Raw genomic sequence first — 23,997 nt, 5'->3', positions numbered from 1 at the left:
CGTCTATAGTCTAGTCTATAGGTCCTAGTCTAGAGTCTAGTCTATAGTCTAGCGTATCTAGTCTATAGTCTAGTCGTATAATCTAAGTCTATAGTCTAGTCTATAGTCTAGTCTATAGTCTAGTCTATAGTCTGAAGTCTATAGTCTAGTCTAATATTCTAGTCTATAGTCGAGTCTATAGTCTAGTCTATAAGTCTAGTCTATAGTCTAGTCTATAGTCTAGTCTATAGTCTAGTCTATAGTCTAGTCTATAGTCTAGTCTATAGTCTAGTCTATAGTCTAGTCTAGTATAGTCTAGTCTATAGTCTAGTCTATAGTCTAGTCTATAGTCTAGTCTATAGTCTAGTCTATAGTCTAGTCTATAGTCTAGTCTATAGTCTAGTCTATAGTCTAGTCTATAGTCTAGTCTATAGTCTAGTCTATAGTCTAGTCTATAGTCAGTCTATAGTCTAGTCTATAGTCTAGTCTATAGTCTAGTCTATAGTCTAGTCTATAGTCTAGTCTATAGTCTAGTCTATAGTCTAGTCTATAGTCTAGTCTATAGTCTAGTCTATAGTCTAGTCTATAGTCTAGTCTATAGTCTAGTCTATAGTCTAGTCTATAGTCTAGTCTATATAGTCTAGTCTATAGTCTAGTCTATAGTCTAGTCTATAGTCTAGTCTATAGTCTAGTCTATAGTCTAGTCTATAGTCTAGTCTATAGTCTAGTCTATAGTCTAGTCTATAGTCTAGTCTATAGTCTAGTCTATAGTCTAGTCTATAGTCTAGTCTATAGTCTAGTCTATAGTCTAGTCTATAGTCTCGTCTATGTCTAGTCTATAGTCTAGTCTATAGTCTAGTCTATAGTCTAGTCTATAGTCTGTCTATAGTCTAGTATAGTCTAGTCTATAGTCTAGTCTATAGTCTAGTCAGTCTATAGTCCAGTCTATAGTCTAGTCTATAGTCTAGTCTATAGTCTAGGCTATAGTCTAGTCTATAGTCTAGCCTATAGTCTAGTCTATAGTCTAGTCTATAGTCTAGTCTATAGTCTAGTCTATAGTCAGTCTATAGTCTAGTCTATAGTCTAGTCTATAGTCTAGTCTATAGTCTAGGTCTATAGTCTAGTCTATAGTCTAGTCTATAGTCTAGTCTATAGTCTAGTCTATAGTCTATTATATAGTCTAGTCTATAGTCTAGTCTATAGTCTAGTCTATAGTCTAGTCTATTAGTCTAGTCATAGTCTAGTCTAGTCTATAGTCTAGTCTATAGTCTAGTCTATAGTCTAGTCTATAGTCTAGTCTATAGTCTAGTCTATAGTCTAGTCTATAGTCTAGTCTATGTTTTAGTATATACATAATTATAATCTTAGTATAGTATATAATTATAATCTATAGTCGAGGCAATAGTCTGGTCTAAAGTCGGGGCTATATAGTAGCCAATAGACTCGATTACACTAGACTATTGTCGAAACTATAAATTTGTTTATAGTCGTGGCTGTGGTCTAGTCAATAGACTTTTGTGAAGTCTGAGACTGTTTTATAGTCATTGTTAATAGATTGGACGCTTTATTCGAGAATATTGTTGTCTCTAGTCGATAATATCGACTATAGACAAGATTACGGTCTAAAGTATAATTCAGTCTATAAACCAGATTATATTACGTTTATTGTCTCATCTCTAATCAATGCAATAATTTCGTCGATAGGCCAGGATAGGGTCTCATCTAAGGACTCACATAGTACAGTCTATATTCTCGATATTTGTCAAGAATATATTCTTTTAATTAGTAGTATTTTTTGTTTTCCTAATGCTATGCATTCCAACATTATTTTCTTAATTATCTAATTATCCCTTTTATAGTTAATTTCGTAAATTACTACACACACCCACAATTAGTCTTATTTCAATTTTGTGCTTGACATTTTTTTCATTTTACTACACATACGAAATGATTTTCTATCCTTGTACATTTTGTAATTTACATAGATTATATCAAAAACATAAAAGATAATATGACAAAAGATTTTTTGGGATTTGTAATGGCAACTAAAAGAAAATTGTAATTTTGTTTTAGTGCTCATCACAAGAATAGTTATTTTAAATAGTGACCGACAATATGTAGTTTCAAATTGAATTTCAGTGTTTTAAAATCTTAAAAAAAAATTCTTAAAAATTTAAATAAACACGCTTGAAGGTTTCAGGGATATGCTTATATGAACGAATAATTTTGCTACTGACTATTTTAACTATAATGTATTTGTAAACTTTTTTGGTTTGTATAATTAACCAAAAAATGGATCCCAAATAAATTAAAAATATCACTTTCATCTCATATAATGATTTGTTTTCCCTTTTATGGTATTTTTTTATAGTTATAATATTCAATAGCTTCATATTACAACTACACTAGCAAAATAGTGATAATATATACATACATCCATACTATATATACACAAAACACATGCCACAGCACAGAGAATTGTATGAAATTTAAAATTACCCAAACGGTTAAGGACACTATACTCTCGAACTAGAATACACAGATTCCATGAAAATATGACAAATGAAACTGTTGGCCTTTATATTTTAGATTTCTGTTAGTGTATATTGTATGTGTGTGAGCATGTGTTGACTGTTTGTTATTAATTTAAAGTTTTAATTAAGTCAAAAATAATGCAAAATAGTATTACCGAAAAAAAATACCGAAAATCACGTAAAGCTTTTGTATGCTTAGTAAGGATTTTCCATTTAAATTTCATTTTTGTTTGTCTTTGCTGTATAGTGTTTATTCAAGTATAATGTTTTAATAAGTAAAAGATTATTAATATTTGCTAAAGGAGAATAATGCCAAAAACACATTGAAGTTAAAAATTTTCATAATAATTGAAATTATAATTTTTCCGAAAAGGATTTTCTATTATTTTCTAGAAAAGTATGCAAATGAATGGTGACATTTTATAAAACAAAATTATGTTGTTATAAAGCTTTTAAATAAAAAGCGCACCACATGACGTCTAAGTAATATTCGAGGAATATTCATAATAATAATAATCATACGCCACGGCGTTTTAGTTAGATTAAAGTGTTTTGAATATAAAATTTTTTAAATACGGCGGTAAATTGTTATGTAATGCTAAGTTTTTAAAATTATTGAATATCTGGTTAAAGAACAAATTCTGAAAAAATTAAAACACATTTGTCGCAATATTTAACATAAACATTTAATTGAAGATAATTTTTTACTAAAAAATTGATTCTGTCTTAAATATTTAAACTTTTAATTAACTTCAACAATACACTTTTAGCCCTAAAATTATTTCATTTCTAAAATTATAAAATTTTAGCTAACCTCGACTAGAGCAATAAACTACAATTAAAATTTGTGAATTTTTGAAAACTTAAATTGCCAAAATGACTGTATTTTATTTACAGCGTTTTAAAAAATCTTAAAATATATTTACATGTAAATATTAGCTAGTGTGTGTTTGTGTTTACACATTTAACATGCCATCAACACTTGTTCACATTTTGAAGCAACAGCGGCAACTACGACAAACAAATAAACAAACAACAGCAGCGGCTGGCGTTGACGCCACAGGAAACCACAAAATACCTGTTTGTAACTAACAATTTAACAAATGACAGGGAAAAACCCCCCAAAAATATACACATACACTCTCTCAAACATTTCAAATAGCAACAAATTGTTGTACAAACCAAAAAGCTAGAAAACAACAAGAAATTTCATTCCAAAAAAAAAAAAAAAAAAACAAAAAGCAAACGAAAGAATTCATTTTTATATGCAAACAAATGAATAAATGCAGCGACACAACAAACAAATTTATTCCGTATATTTAGACCTTAATCAAGGTCTTTTTTCTATGCCATTCGCCATTCGTTGTTTTTGCAACACTTCTAGTAATTGAAGTGTTGCACAGCTACGGCTAAAGTGCTGTACTATTGTAGTGTTGCAGTGGCAGTAGCATTTAAAAATGTTGGTTGGCTGGCTATGTATGTTTATTAGAGTGCTCCAAAAAAACGAAGTTGCGAATTTTGCCCGTCCCCCCCTCTAGAATTGTTCTATGGGTTGTAAAACTATGTCATACAAAAAATTAGGCTGATAGGATAACGTTAACAGGTGCCGCAACGGCACTAAAGTTTCCAAGTGCATTTACAAGGGGAAAAAATCGATTTTTTTTCAGTTTTTGCTAAAATTTTGCCACAATGTATTATGATGGAATCGCAATGTACACATAATAAGCTTTTCGGAAAGATATAAAACATAAATATTGGTTGAAAACTTTCAGAGTTATTGCAAATTCCCCAGACCATTAACGTGTCTCACAGCACATGAATTCGAAATGTGACAAAAAAATTAACATTTTTTAGGAAATATTGTAAAAAAACATTTTGTTACTTAAAATATATCTATAATAACTAGAATGTTAGCTTTTGTCTTTATACGATAACGCAAACTTGTTCTCAGCTATGGTTAAAAAAGTTTTAATTTTTCAACGGCCGTTTCAAATCTCCAATTTCAGTTTTTTTGAAACTTTGTTAAACAAATTTTAAAATTTTTAGAAGATCTCATGGGGATTTATGGACAATAGATAAGGGAATAAAACGGTAAAAAAATTAGATCAATAATTCTTACAGTTTAGCTGTACCTGCGATTTGAACTCGGCGGATTTCGGGAAAATCGCATTGTTTTGTAATATATTAGAGAATACGTATTAATTTTTTACTGTTGTACATTTTAAACAAAGTATTTTCAGAGTATTATAGACCAGATAATATAAAATATATATTCCAAGTTTTATTCAATTCGGACATTCTTAACCCATAAAATGTGGAGTTCAAAGGTCAAATTTTGCTATATTTGGGAATTCTCAGTGTACCATATCGAAATATTATGTATTTGTCGGTCATATTTAATAAAGATGACTTGAATTTTTAGTATAAAGTCTTATGTTTAAAATAGCAGCGAAAAAAAGTAAAATTAACCCTTTAAAACACATGGGAAAAATTTAACCCCGAAGATCAAAAAATCGTAAAAACACTATCCATTTGAATAATGCTCTATATAATTAGAGGAATAACATAAATAAAACAAAAAAATATATATTAGGTATAAAAACTTATGAATTAACCCTTTTTGAACCTATAAAGTTTGTATTTTTAGACATATTATGTCGAAAATGGTCCGAAAAAATGGACTACATAAATTATCAGTTTTAAAAACAAAATTTTTCTTTTAAAAATGTACACCTATAGTTTACTCCATAGTCGAAAAGGGTTAAAGTATAATTTTTTATACTTAATATATACGTTTTTGTTATATTTCTGCTATTTCTCTAATTATATAGAGCTTTATTCAAATGGATAGTGCTTTTTCAAATTTTTGAACTTTGGTGTTAAATTGTTCCCAAGTGCCTTAAAGTGTTAATTTACCTTTTTTTCACTCTATTTTAAATATCGGACTTTATACGATAAATTCCAGTAATTTTTGGTAAATATGGCCAACAAATAAATAATATTTTAATATGGTGCACTGAGAATTCCCAAATATAGCAAAATTTAACCTTTGAACTCCACATTTTATGGGTTAAGAATGTCCGATTTGAATAAAACTTGGAATATATATTTTATATTATCTGGTCTATAATACTCTGAAAATACTTTGTTTAAAATGTACAACAGTAAAAAATTAATACGTATTCTCTAATATATTACAAAAAAATGCGATTTTCCCGAAATCCGCCGAGTTCAAATCGCAGGTACAGCTAAACTGTAAGAATTATTGATCTAATTTTTTACCTTTTTATTCCCTTATCTATTGTCCATAAATTCCCATGAGATCTTCTAAAAATTTTAAAATTTGTTTAACAAAGTTTCAAAAAAACTGAAATTGGAGATTTGAAACGGCCGTTGAAAAAATCAAACTTTTTTGACCATAGCTGAGAACAAGTTTGCGTTATCGTATAAGGACAAAAGCTAGTATTCAAGTAATTTTTAGTATATTTTAAGTAACAAAATGGTTTTTTTACAATATGTCCTAAAAAATTTTAATTTTTTTGTCACATTTCGAATTCATGTGCTGTGAGACACGTTAATGGCCTGGGGAATTTGCAATAACTTTAAAAATTTTCAACCAATTTTTGTGTTTTATATCTTTCTGAAATGCTTATTCTGTGCACATTACGATTCCTTTACAATAAAGTGCAAAGTTTATTATTAAGTTGCAAAATTTGAGCAAAAACTGAAAAAAATCGATTTTTTCCCCTTGTAAATGCACTTGGAAACTTCTGAGCCGTTGCGGCACCTGTTAACGTTATCCTATCAGCCTAATTTTTTGCATGACATAGTTTTACAACCCATAGAACAATTCCAGAGGGGGGGACGGCCTGTCGGATAAAATTTTTTTTCCTTCATACAAGCTTGGAGCACTCTAATGTTTATACTTACAACATATTATTCTTTTTTTCAAGTGTCCAACATAATGTTAACACGTGCACAAATATACATATTTTTGTACACAAAAATAATGTGTTAGATTTATTATACACGAACAGACATTCGCACACACATAGCGGGTTTTTTTGAAAATATAAATCTTGTGGATAAGAAAGCTAAAAAAAGGGAATTTTCTTAAAAAAATTTGTTATAAATTGTGGCAAAAATTATGAATAATTTGGGTACAATTATAATATTTCATCTGTAAGACAAGACTTTAATCACGTCTATAGTCAAGACTGTATTTTTGGCCAGAATGTAGTCCCGTCTATAGACTAGAGACAAGACTGTAGTCTCGTCTATAGACTAGACTGTAGTTTCGTCTGTAGACCACACTATAGTTTCGTCTGTTGATCTAACTATAGTCTCCTATAAAGATCAGAATACAGCCACTTCTATAGATCAGAATATAGTCTCGTCTATAGACCAGAATATAGTCTCGTCTACAGATCAGACTATAGTCTTGTCTGCCGATCAGACTAGTTATAGTCTTGTCTTAGATCAAACTATAGTCTCGTATATTGATCAGACTACAGTCTGGTCTATAGATCAGACCACAGTCACGTCTATAGATCAGACTGTAGTCTCGTCTGTAGACCAGACTGTAGTTTTGTCTATATACCAGACTGTAATCTCGTTCATATACCAGACTGTAGTCTCGTCTATAGACCAGAATGTAGTCTCGTCTATAGACCATACTGTAGTATCGTCTACATATCAGACTGTAGTCTCGTCAATAGGCCAGACTGTGGTCTCGTCTATAGACCAGACTGTAGTATCGTCTACATATCAGACTGTAGTCTCGTCAATAGGCCAGACTGTGGTCTCGTCTAAAGACCAGACTGTAGTCTATTCGATAGACCAGACTGTAGTCTCGTCTATATATCAGACTGTAGTCTTTTGTATGGACCAGAATATAGACTCGTCTATAGACCAGACTGTAGTCTCGTCAATAGACCATACTGTGGTATCGCCTATAGACTAGCCTGTAGTCTCGTCCATAAACTAGATTGTAGTCTCGTCTACAGACTAGACTGTAGTCTCGTCTATAGACTAGACTTTAGTTTCGTCTATAGACTAGACTGTAGTTTCTTCAATAGACCAGATTATAGTCTCGTATATAGATCAGACTATAGTCTCGTCTATAGAACAAACTATAGTCTCGTTTCGAAACCAGACTTTAGTCTTATTTATAGACCAGACTATAATCTTGCCTATTTACCAGACTGTAGTCTCTTCTATAGAGCAGAATATAGTATTGTCTATAAACCAGACTGTAGTTGTGTCTATTGACAAAACTGTAGTCTTTTCTATTGATAAAACCGTATTCTCATATATAGTTAGACCAGACTATATTTAGTCTTATCTATAAACCAAACTTTAGTCTTTCGTATAGACTGTATGTAGTCTCGTCTATAGATCAGACTATTGTTTCGCCCATAGATCAGACTATAGTCTATTTTAATTAGTACAAGAGTTGTGTCATAAGCCGTTTCATAGTATGTTCTTTCCCATTTATTATTATACTTCCTTTTGTCCATACAATGCCACTACTAATTAATTGTTTATTTGTTTATACATTTATTTGTCGTAATTTTAATTTATGTTCTTTAATACAAATAGAAAAAACAACAAATAAGTTTCCACAAGTATATTCAAGTGGGTGCAAGTACTTCACCCACTACTTTAACTTTATTATTTTCGCTTTTATAAAAATATATACATATAAATTTCCATGTTTATAAATTTTATTTTCAACTGAAAAATCCCCAGTGACTTATGACTCTGTCATGGCTAAAAAAAGAAACTTATACTCATTGTAGTTCGCTCTGGTTCTTATAAATTCAAGTTCACTTCATTTTTATTTTTCTTATTATTTAAGTTTTTTATTTATTTTTTTTTTTTTTTATTTTTCTATGTAAATAAGGCAAATTTTTGTGCATTGTTTGAGTAAATTAAGTATTAAATAAGAAAATGTGTTGCATACTCGAGGGAATATTTAAAATACGAACATAATAAAACAAAAAATATTGCGTACTTATGGGCATTATATTTAACTATAATATGTGTTATAGTTTATGGCAAAAGAAAATAAGTTTTTATTTAAGTTTTAAGTTTTAATGTGTGCAAAAGTTTCCTTAGTTAATTTAAATAAACATTAAGAATGCAGTAAAATTTTAGTTTTAGAGTTAATGCAAATAGTTAGTGTAAAAGGGTAGTTGGACATACATTTTTATTATTTTTTTAATTTATGCAGTTTTTCTTGAAAATTTATATAGTGTTTTTAAGGAGTGTTAAAAATTTAAATAAAACTTTTTTCAAATATTTTTATTTTGTGAAACAAATGAATTTGTGATGTTTAAAATGTTGTTAAATTCAATTGTTAAAAAGTTTTTTTTTATCCAGAATTGTCTTTGTATGTCTGTACATACATATGTATTGCATGTTTGTCGAACATTTATTTTTACAGTTACATTTATTGGAAATGTTAAAAGAGTGCAAAATGTTTGAATGCATAAAATAAAATTGTTATTATACCCTACACCACTATATTGGGGAGGGAGACCCGCAAAAGTATATATATATTCTGGGTCCTTAATTAGACAATCTAGCCATGTCCGTCCGTCTGTTTGCCTGTTGAAAGCACGATACGGTGCAATCGGAAAGAGACAGAGGGTTGAAATTTCACACAAATATTCCCTATATGTAAGATTTGTTTGGTATTGATAATTGGCAATATCGGTCCACGGATTTGCATTGCTCCCATATCTCTCTATAGTATGAATATCGGTTCATAATTGACCCTACCCACCATATAAGGCCCTCTTCAGAAAATGCTTTTAACGGTCCTTAATGGCTTCTAAATACGAGTACAGCAATGAAATTACACAGACATGTTTTATAAGTATGGAAATTGTTCTATAAGATTTCATGAAGATCGGCAAATAATTATTATTGGGAAAATCGATGATGTTTTTTTATAAGAGAACCATATTGACGTCTCACGTCACGCTGAATAGATTATATTAAATAAATCTAAAGAATAGTTATCAACAATATACATCTATTATTTATTAACGAAGTTTGTTCCCCTTAAGCTGCATTTTCTTAACAAAATGTAAATTTAAGAAATTATCATTTAATGAAGAAACTAGTCAGTCAATCACGAAGCAATTATAAAAGATAAATGCCACAGGTCTTATTTAATAGATTTTCACAATCACATGTATTCAATATGAGCATCCATTTAATATGTTTGTTATAAATTAGTCTCAATCGCTTTAATCAACAAATTTAACAATCAAAATAATTGAAATTAGATTTAGTTGGGCAAACTCAAAATTAGTAATATTGTGTACAAGTTGATTATGTATCTGCAATTATTCTCTCAATTAATTATTATACAGTTACAATTGTTTTGTGTGTATCTCAGATTTGTTGATTTAAAATTACAATTTCAAAGACTCTAATTCCTCCTCTAAATTTAGAATGGCATTGATTTCACTCTCCAATTTTACTTATTTTAAAAGTACAATATTAAATGTTTTGAAAAACCTCTCTTATGTACATGTAGGGTGTACATGAGCTTCCCTTTTATCTATTAATACATTTTTATTCATGTTACATATTTCAATACTTTCACTAATGTTATTGTTAATATGTATTGTTATTAAATAATTTATTTTATAATTACATATAAAAAATGTTGAATGAATTTTAACATCCAGAATTTTCGTGTTTAATTGTATATCTGTAAGTCATGACTATAGAATTATGGTATAATGAATGAATAAAATTTAATGAATGGATGAAGGAATGTATGTTGTTTATTTTCAATATTTGTTTATAATTTTTGGTTCAATTATACAGAAAATTGCAATTAATTATTTAAATTAAATTACAAACAAATACGAATTTTATAAATGTCTGAATACTCCAGATAATCTTCCATCTTTTTCCACTACATTTTTAATTACAATTACATTTGAAGTAATTGTAATTGAAGATTCATGTAATTGTAATTGAAGTTTATCCAATTACAATTATTTGTGATTGTAATTGAAGTTTCGCCAATTACAATTACTTGTAATTGAAGTTTTGCCAATTACAGTTACTTTTAATTGTAATTGAAGAATTTCCAGTTACAATTACTTGTAATTGTAATACTTAAATTACAATTACAAGTAATTTCAATTGGAAACTTCAATTGCAATTACAAATAATTGTAATTGGCAAAATTTAAATTACAATTACAAGTCATTGTAATTCGTAATTGGTCAATTACACATTATAAGTAATTGTAATTGGAAAAACTTTAATTACAATTACAAATAATTGTAACTAGTTATTTCTCAATTACACATTACAAGTAAATGTAATTGACCATGTAGTGAATTACTTTGTTTAATCATTAACCCCCATGCCTGTCGGAAACTTAATTTTAATAAACATATAGACAGGTATGAAGACGGACAGACATTCTATCTATGACAAGCTAAAATATATGTATGTACTTTCTATGGACGGAAAATAATTATGAGAAACGTCCGTCATATTTTAATATTTTGAGCGTTACAAACATTTTTACAAATATCACCTTCCTACTATAGGGTGTAATTAATAAATCGATAAAAATCTACTTCCTTAAACATCATAAATATGATAAGCAGCTATTTTATATAATTATTTTATTATGATTTTTATTTTATTATAATTATTTTAAAATATTAATTATATTAATTTTAAATTGTTATGGTTTTATAATGATGTAGTTTTATTTAAAGCCGCAGTTTATTTTTCATTCTACAATATATTTAAATACATAAACACATGTAAACATATGTATTTTAGTGTAAAAAAATCCAATCTTTTTTTTATAATATTTGTTGTTTTCTGTGGCAAATAATTGTTCGTAAAAATATGTATACATTAACCTTTTTATTGTTATATTTCGTTTTTTTTTCTTTTTGCTATTTTTATACGAATCCTTTACAAATATTTATAAATATCGATTTTTATGTTTTTATGTCGTAGAGAGTATTTATCTTTTGTTTTTCAATATGTATTTTTTCTGTTCCAATATTTAGTATTTTTACCTTTTTACGTTCCTTGGCAGCTTTTGTAATCCTCCGATAACATTTTAATACCTTTTTGTTTTTATTCATTCATTCGTTTTTTTCCTGTTTTTTTTTTTTTGCTACTCTAGCCAAATACTCTTAAATGTATAGGTATTCATTCTTTAAACAACTTAAGACTTTTGATAAACAACAAAGTTTTCTTGTATTTTGGTTCCTATTTTTTTTGTTTTTATTTTACTTGTTATTTATATTTTTAATAATATTGTCCTTTAGAACTACACATCCTCACACACATATTTATACAGTTTCATTATCTGTACCTACATTTACTATTTACTATATACAATATAATGCTACACACTGGGAATTTGTTTTGTTTCTTTCAAACTTAATTAAAAAAGTTCAGAGGTTATATAGAAAAACAAAACAAATACTTATTGTATTTTGTTTAAATATTCTTCCCCTTTCTTGACATCACTACAAAAAGCAGCAGAAGAAAAAAAGTAAAGATGTCACTCAGGAATAAAATATAGAATAGTGATGAATACTTACTTCTGGCACGACTGGGACTTAGTTTTAAGAAACCTTTTTGCTAACAATGCTTTTCTTATTAAATCACAAGGAAATTTTCTTTTAAGCAAGGAAAATTTGAGTAATATACGGCAAAGAGGGATCAACTCGAAAACGAATTGAAATCCCATCTATTGAATCTATTGAAAATCGCTGGTTTGATATAGAGACAAGAATCTACTTTATAGAAGAGACTTCAGTATGATTTATTGACCAGACTAGAAAATAAAAAATAAATAAACAAGACTACACTCCGGTCTATACACGAGACTACACTCTGGTCTATAGACGATAGTAAAGTCTGTTCTATAGACGAGATTAATATCTGTTCTATAGACGAGACTAAAGTCTGGTCTATAGACGAGACTAAAGTCTGGTCTATAGACGAGACTAAAGTCTGGTCTATAGACGAGACTAAAGTCTGGTCTATAGACGAGACTAAAGTCTGGTCTATAGACGAGACTAAAGTCTGGTCTATAGACGAGACTAAAGTCTGGTCTATAGACGAGACTAAAGTCTGGTCTATAGACGAGACTAAAGTCTGGTCTATAGACGAGACTAAAGTCTGGTCTATAGACGAGACTAAAGTCTGGTCTATAGACGAGACTAAAGTCTGGTCTATAGACGAGACTAAAGTCTGGTCTATAGACGAGACTAAAGTCTGGTCTATAGACGAGACTAAAGTCTGGTCTATAGACGAGACTAAAGTCTGGTCTATAGACGAGACTAAAGTATGGTCTATAGACGAGACTAAAGTCTGGTCTATAGACGAGACTACAGTCTGGCCTATAGACGAGACTACAGTCTGGTCTATAGACGAGACTACAGTCTGGTCTATAGACGAGACTACAGTCTGGTCTATAGACGAGACTACAGTCTGGTCTATAGACGAGACTAAAGTCTAGTCTATAGACGAGACTACAGTCTGGTCTATAGACGAGACTACAGTCTGGTCTTTAGACGAGACTACAGTCTGGTCTTTAGACGAGACTACAGTCTGGTCTTTAGACGAGACTACAGTCTGATCTCTAGAGGAGACTAGAGTCCGGTCTACAGACGAGGCTATAGTCTGGTCTATAGACGAGATTACAATCTGGTCTATAAACGGGACTACAGTCTGGTCTATAGACGGTCTGGTCTATAGACGAGACTACAGTCTGGTCTATAGACGAGACTACAGTCTGGTGTGTAGACGAGACTAAAGTCTGGTCTACAGACGAGACTACAGTCTGGTCTATAGACGAGACTACAGTCTGGTCTACAGACGAGACTACAGTCTGGTCTATAGACGAGACTACAGTCTGGTCTATAGAACAGACTACAGTCTGGTCTATAGACGAGACTACAGGCTGGTCTATAGAACAGACTACAGTCTGGTCTATAGACGAGACTGGTCTATAGACGAGACTACAGTCTGGTCTATAGACGAGACTACAGTCTGGTCTATAGACGAGAGTACAGCTTGATCTATAGACGAGACTACAGTATACTCTATAGACGAGACTCCAGTCTACTCTATAGCCGAGAGTACAGTCTGGTCTATAGACGAGAGTACAGTCTGGTCTATAGGCGACACTGCAGTCAGGTCTATAGGCGACACTACAGTCTGGTCTATGGACGACATCACAGTCCGTTCTATAGCCGGTCATCTCTAACCTTAAAATACAACCTTTTTTTGTTTTTAAACATTAAATTAAGCAGTTAGTTTTATTTCAATTCAAAAATATATAAAATTTTTATTACTCACTTAAACAACGGGAATACCTTCCCCAATCATATTCCAAGGAAAAACAAAAAAAAAAAACTATATCAATATATCTGAACACATGCCATTAACTTCCTTTAAACATCTTTAACAATTAAAAAGATACCAACCAGCACATGAACAAGCTCCCAACACAAAACTGCTTTTTTATTCTTATTTCTTGAGTCAATTCTAGGAATCACTTTTCCATTCTATACTTTAGGGAGTGTAAATATAGATAAAGAAAAACTAAAAGCACAAAAAAAGTAAAAGAGAAACTTATGTAGCAGTAAAATAGTAGCAATAGCAATTCATTCAATTCTATTGTATTCGTATCTACGAATAACTAACTGTGTGGGTAAAAAATAGAAATGGAAGAAAGTTATTTTCATTTATCATTTGTGACACATTTACACACACTTTGACACATAACCACATTTTAACGAACATATATAGATGTTTTTATGTATGAGTGTATAACTTACATACCAGCAGTTTTAGGGAATCAAAGCGATGCCTTACAACGGTGTTTTTGAGAAAATCTCTTACTATTTATTTATTTTAAATGATAATATTTTTGATTCATTGGAGAACTTAGCCTTCACTTTAGTCTTTCTATATAATTTAGAGGAAAGTAATTATTTAACAAACGAGAACTCTATCAATAGAAGGGAAAATTCCAGTTGTAATCGAAGCAGTGCTGGTAGTCAATGTTTATATAGTCAAAACCTTGGTACAGTCACCCCGAATTACAGGAATGTATTTTTATCTCAACATATTGTATGAATGTATGTATGTGTGTATATATCTAGTTGTAGCCAAGTGTGAAGGTAGTCAGAAATTGGGGGATTTTATATGAGTGACTCTATGTTACGGTGAAACTATACACAATTCCTAAGGATGGGGGGTTATTAAAATTGAGCAAGGATTATTTTTCACAAAAAATAAAAAACCTGAAAAAGTAGGGGTAAAAGTTTAATAGAAATTTATACGGAATACACACTATAAAATCTTGCTATTAGTAAGTTTTCAGCAATTTTTTGGACAATTTTTTTATTTAACTTTAGTTAAGTACTTTTAGCTAGACCACTTACTGTTGTTATGTTTCATTTTGTGGGGGAAAAAAGTTGTTCATTGTTCAAGTACAACATAAATTTCAAATGTGTAGAATTGTATGATAATAAATCAATTTTAATGTTTTTCTGTGTTGCTTTTTTAAGAAAGAGATATAGCGAATTTAACAAGAATAACATTTCATCAAGTGCAATTAAATTAATACATTGATCTTTTATAAATTGTTAAAGTATTTTTCGTTTTTAGTTGAGATGAATGTTTGTTAAGCCAATGATTTACTGTAAATTGTTGTGAATGGAAGACTTAAATATATATTTTATGGCAAGAATAAATGGTGAAAGTTAAATGAAACAACGAATGCCTGATATATATCTCGAATTCCATGCTTCTAAGAGTACTTTATTCTTAAAGCCAATTTGAGGTATTTTTCAGATTTTAGTCCTTTGTAGCTTCAATATTTATACCTTATTATGCATGATTATAAATTTTCTCAAGTACCTTGATTTTCAAATCAATTAGAACATGTATGTAATTACATACATACATACATAATTTAAATTAATATCTTATGTAGCTATTTTTTTTTTTTGTGGTTTGGTCCATAAATACCAGAAGCTTCTTCTCGACATCTTACATAAATCATTAAAAAACGTCTTATCTAGGTATGATCGAACAAGCTTGAAAATAATTTCTCAATTTCTATTCTTTTTTATTAATTTATTTCAAAGAATTCTAATCAATATACTTTAGTGATGTAAATATTTTATTTTTATATTACCATGCATTTGTGGCTATATGTATATATGCAAGTTTTCATTATGTGTATTTCAGATACACATACATTCATATGTATATTTATGTTCTTCCATGTTTTTTTACTCTTTGATTTTATTTCTGTTGAGTGTTTACATATTTATATCTAACACAACATAAATTGAATTTACAATTTTTTTTGTTCTTTACCTTCCATTCTTTACTCTACGAAAGGAAAACAATATCAATCTCAGCACTAAAAAAGGTAAAAATAAAATGTACAAAAAAAAAAAAAAAATCATAAAATGAAAATGTTGAAAAAAAAGTAACAAAAATTGAAAAAAGAATGAAAATATCATACATGTATGTAACATAGAAAATTTAATTCCTTAAGTGATTTGAGACAGCAATATAAACAGTAGTAGTGTGTAGGTATATTTTGAAAAAAAACTTTACTTTAGAATTTGGCTCATTTTTGGAAAACTGATACTGTAGGCTTTTTTGATAGTCGATAATATCAACTATTCTACAATGTACTATAGTCGAGAATATCGACTATTCTATAGTCGAGAATATCGACTATTCTATAGTCGAGACTATCGACTATTCTATAGTCGAGACTATCGACTATTCTATAGTCGAGACTATCGACTATTCTATAGTCGAGACTATCGACTATTCTATAGTCGAGACTATCGACTATTCTATAGTCGAGACTATCGACTATTCTATAGTCGAGACTATCGACTATTCTATAGTCGAGACTATCGACTATTCTATAGTCGAGACTATCGACTATTCTATAGTCGAGACTATCGACTATTCTATAGTCGAGACTATCGACTATTCTATAGTCGAGACTATCGACTATTCTATAGTCGAGACTATCGACTATTCTATAGTCGAGACTATCGACTATTCTATAGTCGAGACTATCGACTATTCTATAGTCGAGACTATCGACTATTCTATAGTCGAGACTATCAACTACTCTATAGTCGAGGCTGTCGATTATTCTATAGTTGAGGTGTCGACTATTCTATAGTCGAGGCTGTCGACTATTCTATAGTATAGGCTGCCGATTATTCTATAGTCGAGGCTGTCGACTATTCTATATTTGAGGCTGTCGAATATTCTATAGTCGAGACTATCGACTATTCTATAGTCGATACTATCGACTATGCTATAGTCGAGACTATTCGACTATTCTATAGTCGAGACTAATCGACTATTCTATAGTTGAGACTATCGACTATTCTGTAGTCGAGACTATCAATTATTCTATAGTCTAGACTATCGACTACTCTATGGTCGATTCTATCGTCTATTCTATAGTCGAGACTATCGACTATTCTATAGTCGAGACTATCGACTATTCTATAGTCAAGACTATCGACTATTCTTTAGTCGAGACTATCGACTATTCTATAGTCGAGACTATCGACAATTCTATAGTCGAGACTATCGACTATTTTATAGTCGAGACTATCGACTATTCTATAGTCGAGACTATCGACTATTCTATAGTCGAGACTTTCGACCGTTATATAGTCGGGGCTATCAACTATTCTGTAGTCTAGACTATTGACTAATCTATAGTCAAGACTATCGCCTATTCTATAGTCGAGACTACAAGCTAATCCATATTTGAAAGTCCTGACTCGTTTTTTTTTTTTCAAATCTCAATTTTTTTTAAACATGTACTAAGTATTATTAAAAACAACATAATAATTTTTTCTTTATAAAAAAAACTACATGCTGTACTTAGTTTTAACAATAATTGTATTTTGAAATTAATTGAATTTGTATAGAAACAAAGTAAAATAAATCAATATGTAATATATTTCTGACAACATAATAAATTAAATTTGCAGCACTTGTTATTAATGTAATTTTCGTTCATCAATATAAAATCTCTAAAGTTTTGAGAGAACACACATGAATTGGTTTTGCAACAAAATCAATAAGTAATTTACAGGCATAACAAAATACAATTCAATTAAATCTTTGACACAAAGGACACTTGTAACTGGCATATATACACATATGAATATACAATTAAAAGTTATATTTATATCTACAGAGATTTTTCATAATTCTGGGATTATAAAATCTATACGTCTTTATGATTAATAAAATGTTATACCCATTTTATTGAATCAATAGGGAAATCATAAAATTTAATTTTAAACTCTAAAATTGGAAAACTCATTTAAAGCTAAATTTGATTTTAATACCAGAGGAAAACAATCTTATCGGTTTATTTTTCACCTTATTTAACAATTTTTGTTTTGTATTTTTTATTTCGTTAAAGAAAACCATAAATATTGTTTGGCTGTTTTTCTCCCCTAAATATTTGTGTTTTCTTTTTTTTTTTGTACTTTTGGCAATCATAATAAATGATGAGATGTTATTGTGTATTTTGCTAGACATTCTTTATATCATTTTACATTATCAAAGGCAATGTTTTTTGCTTTTTTTAAAGTATGAAATAAGAAAAATGGAAAAAGAAAATTATGACATGTTTTCTCTAAACGACATTCAATAAACTAGCACACATGACAGAAACTGTAGCAGTGTTTTGTGTTAACTGTCATATGCACGAATTTTTTTCTTTTTAGAGAATGACAGAGTAGACACATGGAAATATCCAGTAGTGCTGGGTAGCTAAACCATGATTATATGTACCATTTATTTATACTTTATATTCGCTATTGGTTTGCATTATAAATGAGAGATGTGCTTATTTTACTACTCTAACTAGAAATAAGAAATATTAGATTATAATTTTAAATATTTAAATATTTTATTGAAATTAATAATCCCCTTTTGCTTTCTTTTTAGGTAAGTGGATATTTTATTGAATCGAGCTATTTATAGTCTACGAAACGAAATAATGCAATATTTTGTTGAAATTGGAGCTAGTACACGCCCACCTCCCAATCTCAAAAAATAGAAATTGCATATTATTTGGAACTGTAAACCAAATTAAGCCAAATTGGAACAAAAGAGGTAAATAGGCAAAATTTTGAGCTTATCACATGAAAGATAGTAAATAATTTTACTAGAGGATTTTACTAGAGGTCCGCAAATTCGTGCATTGTGTGTGCCTTGTATACAAAATCATTTAAAAAATTTTGAAATGGACCAAACCAAATACCAAAAAGTTTGTCAAATATTTTTCTGTATTAGCTAAAACCCACGACAATTTTGATACCTACTTCAATATTTTTGTGGACCAAAAATACTCTAAATTATAGATAACGAAGTCGATTAAGCTATGTCCGTATGTTTGTTTGTTTGTCTGTCTGTCTGTCTGTCTGTCTGTCTGTCTGTCTGTCTGTCGGTCTGTCTGTCTGTCTGTCCGTCTGTCTGTCCCTCTAAATGTTTGTTGAAATCAATTTTCTAAAGACCCCAGATATCTTCAGGACTCAAATTTTTAACAATTCTATCATACATGATTTCGAGAAGATTACTATTTAAAATTAGCTAAATCGGTCCATAAATAACGGAGATATGATTAAAAATCCGAGACAACCTCTGAAGATTTCATCAAAAATTTAGATGTTTGGTGCATACTGAGACAGAATTTATGTATAAAGATACAACAACACACATAATCAAAACAAATTTTGTTCTTGTACTTGCATGTCCATCAAAACAAAACAAAGAACGAACAACACGTTACCAATGAAGCAGTGTAAAATTGACTAGAAACATGAAATTAAATATGTAGAGTAAGTGAGAACCTACTTTGGTACTTTTTGTTTTTTAATAGGTACTTTTTGAATTTTTTTTGAGAACCTACTTTGGTACTTTTTGTTCTTCAATAGGTACTTTTTGATTTTTTTTTGAGAACCTACTTTGGTACTTTTTGTTCTTCAATCGGTACTTTTTGAATTTTCTATAAAAAGGGACTTTTTGGTACTTTTTGTTTTTCAAAAGGTACTTTTTAAAATTTCTATAATATTGAACCTAGAATCATGAAATTTAGCACGTAGAGCCCGGAGTAAATGAGAATAAAAGGGGACTTTCTGGTACGTTTTTGTTCTTCAAAAGGTACTTTTTGAATTTTCTATAATATTGATCCTAAAAACATTAAATTAAGCATGTAGAGCTTGGAGTATGTAAGAACATATAAAATGGGATGTTTTTGAAATTTTTCGTTCTTTTTGAATTGTCTGCACCTAGAAACTTCATCGATGCCCTAAAATGGCTTTTAATATGCATATCTTGTACTCCCTCTTCGTATGGCTGAATTTTTTTTTTTTTTCATTGTTATTGTTACTTGTAACTGTTCATATTTTAAAAACGTGCATGTGTTAAGCCAAAATGTCATTAAATATTTCACTTTGACTTAATACTCTTCATACATATTACGAGTTATGTTGCATGTCAATAACAAACTTACTGTTCTTTATTTCTTAACAATTATTCTAGCACGGCTGTCTGTGTCATGTTACATATGTTTACAAATGATTTTATATAAAAAAAGAAAAAAAAAATATTATTAATATACATAAGGGTATAATGTTTTTGTCATTTGTCTTGCACGTTTATATATAAAATAAAGTATTTTTTTCTACACTTGTTGACTTTAGTTTTTGTTATATAAACCTGTAAGTTCTTTTTATATTATTCTTCGTCTTTGGCCTGGGTTAAAATGATTGACATTTTAAACTTTTATTTAAACAAGATTTTGTTAAATATTTGGATTTTTTTTTCATTTAAATTACTTTAATGTTGAGTTTTTGTTATTGTTATAATGAAATTCTTTTCATTTTACTTGAATTTATTACATGCGTATGAGTGTTATTTAAAACATTATACAAAAGCTTATAACTCATACGTTAACTGTTTTGTGTTTGCAAAGGTTAAATGCTTTTTTGTGTTATTGTTGTTGGGTGACAACTGTGTACAGATAAATTTGAATTTTATTTGTATTAAAGTCTTATGAAAGTATTAAATTCACATTTATCATTTGTTTCAAGTGTGCGAGAATATTAGAAAGTTTTTGTGAGAATATTTTCAGAAGGTTGGATGAGATGTGAAGTTGGAAATTTTTAGCAGTACGGAATGGATTATGATTACAGCTGATATAATGAACATTTAAATAAGATCAAAATTTCTCAATTAGAGCTTTGGATCACCAAGGAATAGTTAACTTTTTAAGGTTTTCAAAAGAAAACTGATATTTTCCATTTTCAATATCAAACAAACCATACCAATGAATAATATTTTCTGAGAATTTCAACTTTCAGGGTCATGACATACAGACATACCTACAGACAGGCAAGTGGTATAAGGACCAATATTTCGATACTTTAGAGTAGGTATAAAAATATATGATTCAAGGAGAAATTTCAGAAAATGTTTTTCCGAAACTGATTTAAATATTAAGTGATGTTAGGAAGAACATTAAGTTTTAAAATTGCAGTTAATTTGCCATTATTATAAATATAAGTTTCAAAGCAACTTACCTCTTTTAAAGAGCATTTTCTTCATTTTGATTTTCATTGTAAATTTTCAAATGCCACCAGCAGTTTAATAAAATGTTCTATTTTCTCCAACATATAAAATCTTCAAATAATTTAATTGTTTTTTTAATAAGGAAAATTGAGACAAGATTCAATAGACACCATAAGTAGTTAACAAATTTTAAACAAAGAAAATTTCAAACAAATGGCTTTTGTTTAAAAAAACGTTACACATGTAGTTGTTGGTAAATTTTATTATAATTTATTTCCTCTATAAATTTACAAAATCTTAAACTTTGTTGTACAATATTAATTACACCACTTAAGCAAACAAATTAATAAACTATTTATTTTCTGCTTAAGTTTTTATAAATGTTTTTCTTTAGCATTTCTTCACTTTTGTTTATTATTTTTATTTAGTAATATTTATTAATTAATAACATTTTTCAAATTTTTACCAAGAATTAACAAATGTTCTATTTGTTTTTAGCTAAATATTCATTATTATTTTTTTTTTCACCTGTAATTAATAATCATTTTAGTTTTATATTTCGCATTTTAACTATAAATTAATTATTGCTAAATTTGTATTAAATTATTTGCTGTTGTTGTTGTTGTAGATTTGATTATTATTTTGAAATTTATTGCATTTCTTAGTTTTAATTCATATTTGTGGGGAGGAGGGTGTTTTTTTACAAAATTTTCTCTTTTATTTTTGCAAATATTTGCTTGTTAATGGTTCGGTTTATTATATGACCTGCAATAAAATAGATTAAATAAATGTTCTTTTTTTTTTGTTACTTTAAAGCAGTCTTTTCTTTGTTTACTAGACTGCAATAAAGTAACACATCTGTTTTTCGTGGTTTTAACAGACCGTTTAATAATTTCATAATTTTTTTTTTTTTGGTTGTTTGGTTTTAATAAATTTATTATCTTTTTTTGGAGGAAATTTTTAGTTTTTACTATTTACAGGTGTACTAGTTGAGTGGGTGTTTTTGCTTTTTTCGTTTAATTTTGTAGGCAGTGTAAACACATGTTTGATAATATTAACATATTTAATGACTATTAAATTTTTGAAAATTTAAAGAAATTGGTTAATATCCAAATGTATGGCAAACTTATGGCTCTTACACTAATAGAGCTAGAGAAGACTCACTGCCGCGTCTTTTTTATTTGCTAAGAACTGGCAAAATTCATCCATTTTAATGTATCAAATTACTCTTATATTCAACTCATTCATAGAGAAAAACATCCGACACATCCATTAGAGAGTTCAGGTGGGGAGAGGTCTCAACAACCCTGATTTATACTGCATCTCTTTATCGTGATCTTAACTCATTCTCAAGATTTCATTCTATCGCTTTCTCTTCTGAAAGATCCCTACTTATCGTCAAATTACAGAAAATTCTCTTCTCGCATTTTCGTTCAGACAACCCGCTGGGATCTCTCCAATAACCAACACAAGATAAAGTCCGAAATAATACCCTGCGGGCCATCGTTATACAGACAGATCGGGAGATAAAATACTTCCCCAGTTTATAGATCAGTATTATCTATAAATTATAGGTACCTCTATACTCCTGGAATGCAATAACAAGAAGATGAGGTAACAGGAATTAAAAAGACAATACGAATTGCTATTTCACGAGCCCGGCCTTATGGTCAAACATTCTGTCCTAATTCGGTAGTTAGGCTAAATGCAGCGGTTACAAACTATCGCCTTATTTGAACCTGATGTCTCTCAAAATAAAATATATATTCACCAACTTGGTTTACTGTTTCCAAGGGAGGAATTACTCATAATGTTTATATTTTCAACTATTTTTGACTCTAATTCAATTCCCGGAAATAATTAATATACATTTAAAACAAAATCATGTTTTTTTCTTCGTAAACATTATTCACTTTTATTTAATTCAAATTCACCATTCCCTTTTTTATCAAATTTTTCAAATACATTACAAAACAATTCCAAATTTATAATTAGATTAAAAAAATGATTCCAAATAACTTCCTGTCTGCATAACATTGTCATCATTTAAATAATTTCATTTACACATATTTAACTCTCAACACCCTGACGTATACGTAATTTATTTGTCTCCACTTGTAATGCACAACAAAAATATAAATCATACGCCATCAACATCTAACCTTCATTACAAACGTAAACTAAATAAAAATTCTTAAAATAAAAACAAAACACACAACACAATAAAATACAATAGATTGTAAATTTAATTTTAAAAATTTATTATATTTATTCATTAAACATTTTTCCTGGGAAGAAATAAACAATTGTTTTGCACAAAATAATAAGAAACAAAAAAATAAAAACACATTTGAAAATTTAAATCAAATTCTAAGGCATGATTCACTTGTATATCTGAATGCATGTTTGTTTTCTACTTCTAGGTGTTATATGAATGAGTTTTTCTTTAGTTTATTTTACACATTATTTTTACTCAAATAGTAGAATATAAAAAAAAAAAAATAATATATTATTTATTTTTTGAAAATTTATTTTCTTTTGTTGTGTTCATTTTCATTTATTGTTACTAAAGTTTCATATGTAAACATGTTGTAGTTTTGTATAATATGCTGAAAAAAAGCAAACAAATAATGGCAAGATTCGAGGAAAAATATCATCAAGAGCAATTTAATTAATGTTTAAATAATAGATGTCTTTGTTGTTTTAACAAGTGTTTTTTGTAATGAATTAATTTAATCATAATACATATAGAAATTTATATTAAAGTGTATATAATTTTTATTTTAAGATTTATATAGAAATATTAAGGAAATATAAG

At 29.0% G+C, this 23,997-nt stretch overlaps 1 protein-coding gene across 5 annotated transcripts in view; it reads right to left on the bottom strand.

The window, feature by feature from the left end:
* Positions 1-23,997, bottom strand: part of LOC119602819 (probable WRKY transcription factor protein 1) — a 150,832-nt gene that overhangs the window by 93,911 nt on the left and 32,924 nt on the right. For 2 of the 5 annotated variants that reach the window (XR_005231375.1, XM_037954564.1), the window contains one exon: positions 21,548-21,944. The exons of the other annotated variants lie outside the window; for them this stretch is intronic. Coding sequence is in view for 1 of the 2 variants with exons in the window: in XM_037954564.1 (XP_037810492.1) it covers positions 21,880-21,944 (65 nt within the window). In the remaining variant the exon portion in view is untranslated. Of the gene's footprint in view, positions 1-21,547; positions 21,945-23,997 lie in introns of those variants that run through there. 5 annotated transcript variants of the gene reach the window in all.

Source organism: Lucilia sericata, unplaced genomic scaffold, assembly GCF_015586225.1.
Source record: "Lucilia sericata isolate MDLA Ls3-8-SP2 unplaced genomic scaffold, ASM1558622v1 Contig000255F_arrow, whole genome shotgun sequence".
Lineage (NCBI taxonomy): Eukaryota > Metazoa > Arthropoda > Insecta > Diptera > Calliphoridae > Lucilia > Lucilia sericata.
This window is presented reverse-complemented; position numbering and strand designations above follow the sequence as displayed.